Source organism: Macrotis lagotis, chromosome 3 (assembly GCF_037893015.1).
Source record: "Macrotis lagotis isolate mMagLag1 chromosome 3, bilby.v1.9.chrom.fasta, whole genome shotgun sequence".
NCBI lineage: Eukaryota > Metazoa > Chordata > Mammalia > Peramelemorphia > Peramelidae > Macrotis > Macrotis lagotis.
In genome coordinates this window covers 179704067-179710066 of record NC_133660.1, presented here as the reverse complement: position 1 = coordinate 179710066, position 6000 = coordinate 179704067, and the positions used below count along the sequence as shown (strand labels likewise).

Sequence of the window (6000 nt, the reverse complement as noted above, 5' to 3'; positions counted from 1 at the left end):
TTTAATGATCATTAGAAGAAACTTAGCAATAACATTAATCATCTGGACTTCACAAACTATGCTCTTCAGGGAAGCCAGGTGGCTTCTTGTCCTCCCACTTAACTGTAGTTTTCAATTTGCTAATTATTTTTACTCCCATAATTCTCAGTCTGGAGATCATTTTCCTTGGCAGAGTAGCTGAATTTAAATCTGTACTGTACACAGTTTCATTGTCTGTGTGTGTGTGTGTGTGTGTGTGTGTGTGTGTGTGTGTGTGTGTGCACTACTGCTTACTGATTTCCCAAAGGCCCCTCCTTTGGTCACCTAGTAACTTTACATTGGTTAACAATAATATAAAGCTCAGCAAAGAATTAATTGCCATGCTATTTAGTGAGGACTCAGTTGATAAACTTTGAATATCTAGATTTAAGAAATAACGAGTAGCAAGCTTGATTTTATTTGTTTATTTATTGATTCATTATTTTTTTTAAACTTGCTAATAGGAAGAAAATGGATCCACCTGAAATGGACACATTTAAACTTAGTCAACTACTAAAGCAGATTTGGTGGCAAAATGAAGCAATAAATGAAACCCTTTTGTGCAGTGACCTTCGAGATAAGGATGGCATAGGGACATGGGTATCTACAACCATCATACTATGTCAAGAGCTTAGTGGGGCTATCTGCCAATACCTGGAGCATGTTACAGGGACACTACAAGCCACTTGCCAGCAACTGCATGTTCTTGATAAACAGAAACCTTGCATTTGGAGTCAAGGCAAGTAAATATATAATCTGATGTAATTGTAATTATTTAATACTTCATAAATCAAGACACAAAAATATAGTGATTCTAATGCTTTCCTTTCAATACTTTTATGTCATGTAATACCACAGAAGACAATTGGATACCCTCAAAAATGAGAGGTGAAGTCAATTTCTAGTTTACATCTCTATGTGTACTTCTATGACCTATTTCATATCTTTAAAGTATAATATTAAATGATCAAATTTCATTCAAATATTAATCTTCACTTTACAGCAAATTTAAAAAATATTAAGTGAAAATTATCTAAAAATTTTATAGGAAAACTCATTGTTCCTTACATTGGAATTAAATGGAGTATCTTTGGAAATATAAGTAGTCAGTTATATATATAACAAATCTTGATTTCAAGATTTCAAGAAGTATTTGACAAAAAAAATATTTTCCTGGATTGGTAGATTTGCATCTCATGGAATAACCATAATAAATGGTCTTTGATTATTGGTGACAATTTGAAAAGGAAGCCTCCCATGTTATGCCACATAAAAGATGCTACCAGTAAACCTCTGCTTTTCAACATTTTTTATCAGTGATTTGAAGATCAAAAAGGCATATGCATTAGACTTTTTTATGACACAGGGCTAGAAAGAACAACTTAATCTAGTAGATTGAAAAATAAGATTAAAAAAATCTCAGAAGAAAAATAAGATTCTTTCTTCCTCCCCTATTCTTTTCCCCAAAATATACTTAGTTGCCTAATCTATGTTCAGTTTTGCATTTAGGTAAGGATTCAATTGTGCAAATATAAAACTGGGTAGACCTAGCTTAATAACATTTCATATGGAAAAAAATCTAGATTTATTGATTGACTTTAACCTCATTATGAATTGACATCATGACAAAGATTCCAAAAAAACTAATATAGTTCAGGAACTAGGGAAGAGACTATAGACAAATCACTCTGTTAGGGTAGTTCATAACTTTCTGTTAAGTTATATTCCCTGACTCTAGTCAGGGAAGTGTTGGAGTCAGCTTGAGCATCTTGAGAGTTGAATATTAAATTTTTCAGTGTGAGCATCTGCAGTTTGAGCAACAGAAACTGACAATATTAATAATGCAGATTAAAATATGCTTCACATCTTTTTTTGTTTGTTTTTGTTTTTTAGGTTTTTGCAAGGCAAATGGGGTTAAGTGGCTGGCCCAAGGCCACATAGCTAGGTAATTATTAAGTGTGTGAGACCAGATTTGAACCCAGGTACTCCTGACGCCAGGGCCAGTGCTTTATCCATTGTGCCACCTAGCCGCCCCTATGCTTCACATTTTTAAAAGAGCTATCTATAAAACAGTTACCAGCATACCCCTTGCATAGAGATTTGCCTAGAGTACCTAGAGATTAAATAATTTATCTGGAGTCATATAGTCAATATGTGTTAGATGTGAGACTTGAACCATTCTATTTTCCCTTAAATATAATAAGATAGATCATTCATTCAGTCAACATACATTTATTTTTATTTTTTATATTTGACATCTTTGCCTTTTTCTTTTCTTCCTTTTCAAATAGTATTTTATCCCAATTACATGTAAAGACATTTTTAACATTTCTTTTTTAAATAAATTCTTGAATTCCAAATTTGATACAGGTTATAGATTGACAAATATTTAGTGAATATCTTTGTTTGAGGTATGTATTAGCTATTGCTGGGAATATAAAAATGGCTAAAAGTGACCTGTGTATTCAAAATGGTATCTGAAATCACATTCTAGTCATGCTTGATAGTTTGTCTACTCTTTCCCATTCCCTCACCTCTCCTCAGATAATGGAATGCAATGAAATGGAAAACTACTTACTAAGCTCTTCTTACAGACCAAGCACTTTACAGGAATCTTATATAATAATTGTTAATAGTAATATAAAGCTTTACTGGTTAAATCATGCAATTGTGTTCAATTCTGGGTTTTACACTTAACAAGGAGCACTATCAAATATAGACAGTATTGGGAAGAAGATGGTAAAAATGCTGGCAATCATAATGATATCTACAACTTATATAAGCTTTAAGCCATAGAAAATTTTTTATATACATTACTTCATTTGAGCCTCATAACAATATTGTAAAATTGCTACCACAGACATCATTGATTCCATTTTACAGTAAAGGAAGATGAGACTCAGGAAAGTTCAGTTAGAAAGTTGGCATGTTAAGTGTTGGAGGTAAATTTTAAAGCTCAGTTTCTCCTGGCTACTTTAAAGAATGATTGAGGGAAGCAGTGGCTGGTTACCTTATTCTGGAAAATAAGAGACTTAGAGGAAACCTGAGAACTATATTCAAATATTTAATGAGTTACCATGTAGAATAGGGAGGGGGTCCTTTCATGTTGTTGTGGAAGGCAGAATTGGGACCAATGAGTGAAAGATTAGGAGCAGGTAGATATTGACTCATAGGAAGGGACTTTATTGTAATTAGAGCTGTTTGATAATGAACATTCCTGTCTCAGCAGCAGCAGCAGCAGCAGTTTCTAAAATAGGCTATAAAAAGGCCCTTATTAAATTGTGTTTCTGTACCTAAGGATGCTCAGGCAGAGAATGCATTACTTTTTTTAAAAGACATTCTAGATGTGATTCTTATTTTGTAAAACTCCTTCTTTCTCTAAGATATGATGATTCTATTGGATGAATATTTACAATGTAGAAATAATTTGATAATAATTTGTATTCATTGTATTTTTTAAATACAGAAATTAATGTTCTCATAGACTGCATCAAGAAAATAAGTGAATATTTGAGAAACACTGTTATATATCTTCAGAAAGAAGAAAAGCTCATAGTTAACTTACATACCTTGAATAATGAAAATATTCCCCTTTACACACAAGCTACCATCCAAAATACCTTTGGTGGAACAAACATTTCTGTAAACGGGAAAATGGATTATATAGAAACAGCCCCTGATTCCAGTCAACCATTTCCTCAAATTTGTTCCCCCAAAGAAGGAGAAAGTCATAATATGAGTCAAATACAGATACAAGGAAACAAGGAACTGATGACTTCTACATCTGTGGAGAACGAAAATATCTCATCAATGAATGGAAATGTTATGAGTCAAGAAATGAAATTTAATGAAATGTCCTCAGAAAATATGGAAGATAAGGGTTATAAACAAATAGAGGATGCTGTTGCAGAGAAAAATGTTGAAAAAAGGGAAAAGAATAATGTTACAAGAACTAGTAAAGAGCTTCCAGAAAGAGAATTTCAAAGTAATATGGAGAGTTTCAATGAAGAAAAGACAATGTCTCTGATGAATGATATTGATAATAAATATGGAGGAAATGTTCTTACAAATGATGCAGAGAATCCAAACCTAACAAATTACATTCTGGAAAAAGAGTAAGTAAATATTTTTTCTTAGTAATGTATGTTTATGGGTATAAATAGAATTTGCTCATAAGATCAAGTTTATTCTTCTATTGATTCAGAAAGTTTTTTCAAATCAAATTAATCCTCTAAACTTTCCTATAAAACTTTACAAAGAGTATTAGATTGGTAGGAGGGAGAAGATATAAGATAGTATCAGACTATATGTTTTTTTGCAAATAAATATAAATTCAACATTGTTAAGTCCCTAATATGAATAACACTTTATACTAGTGTTGGGCTATAATAAAGATAAAGAGATAGTGTCTTTTCACCTGAGCAGTAGGAGTGTGCTGGCACAGCTGTAATTAGAATGATGACCTAGGTCTTTGTTTCAGGTCACTGAAATTTAGATTTACCAAATATACATCTTTAGCAGCCTAGAAAGTATTTTAATTCACAGTTTGTATGAATAGTTAAAGCAGGAGGATACATTTACCAAAAATACCCATCTGTCTTATGATGTTTATCTGGATCCTTCGATGATGAGTTTGGTTTATCTTTCTTTCAGGTTGATTCCTAACATTTGTAATCATTTTTTGGTGTCATAGATTCCTTTGGCATTCTTCTTAGCCACCCCCCCCTTTAAATTTATAAAGCAGAATTCATAGAATTACAAAGGAAAAAATTATATTGAACTATAGTGATCAAAACATTAAAAATAATTCATAGACCCAGAGAAGGAACCCTATTAAGGTAATGGAACCCATATTGGGAGCAGAGGGCAAACAATTTTCTGTTCTTTTAGTGAGAAATAAACTATAGTTGCTTTTGCTCCTATATACGCTTTCCAAGGGTTGGGAAAAAAAATACATATATATATATATACTTGGCCTCTGTTATGGGGGTCTACCCACCCTAATTTCTGTCCTTTCCTAGTTCTCTAGTTCTTAGGCCTCTGGTATTTTGGATTTGTTATACAAAAAATTATGTTGGAAATAGGAATTTATTTCAACTGCTTTCAGAGTTATTCACTTTTATCTTTAAAATATTTATGTGCATCCCTTTCTTACCTTGCTTGTTTAACTTGGCAGACAACGGGATGCCCAGGGCTATTTTTGAACTCTTCATCCTCTAATTTATTTATTCAACACCTTACTGAGTAAAGGACTATACTTGGTGTTGAGGAGTAGTGCCAACTCACAAAGCTCTAGGATCTACCTTCATGGAGTTTCTTATCTACTAGATAACATGACTAACACAAATGCTAAAACAGTATTGTGTAGTTGTAGTTCACTGCAAAATAAATATAAGAAGATGTGAGAGTGATCTTCAAAGACAAAGAAAGGAAGGTAATATCTGACTGGGAGGGACCAGGAAAAGTATTAATGAAGGAAGTGGTAGTTGAAATGGACCTTAGAAGATGGGTAGGAATTCAATAGGGATGTTTTGTGATTGGGGTAGTATTCTAGGCAGGAAGGAGAATATAAAGAAAATCATAGAGATATAATTCTACTTGCATATATGCCTCTGGCCCCTGTTTAAGTGAAGAAGGATTTGGAATAATTAGATTTTTGTCCTGTATTTGACAAAAGAAGGGTGCTTGGATGCTGACTTGAGTTACCCAAATCTTGACCAACCAATTTGGGGTCCTAGAAAGAATACATAATTAGAGTTTTCCACCCCACAATATAATAACATGGAATGATTGGGATATAGATATTTTTCAAATACCTACTTAAGCTCAGCAAACCCAAAGTAAGGTGCTTACCTTGCTTTTGTTATACCTTTCAATTTATACTATAGGGAGTTGAATGATTTCCTTTAATGGGAAATTTCCAGAAAATTTATTCTTTCATTTGTCACTAGAGGGTACAATAGAAAGTCTGCTTTAAAGAAC

The 6000-nt window shown here is 32.8% G+C and overlaps 1 protein-coding gene across 1 annotated transcript in view; it reads left to right on the top strand.

Moving 5' to 3' along the window:
- The first annotated feature begins 376 nt into the window (after window positions 1-376).
- DTHD1 (death domain containing 1) overlaps window positions 377-6000 on the top strand; it is a 70244-nt gene continuing 64620 nt past the window's right edge. Inside the window, exons 1-2 of the mRNA XM_074229648.1 lie at window positions 377-757; window positions 3485-4133. Coding sequence (XP_074085749.1) covers window positions 490-757; window positions 3485-4133 — 917 coding nt within the window. The 5' untranslated portion in view covers window positions 377-489. The remainder of the gene's footprint in view (window positions 758-3484; window positions 4134-6000) is intronic.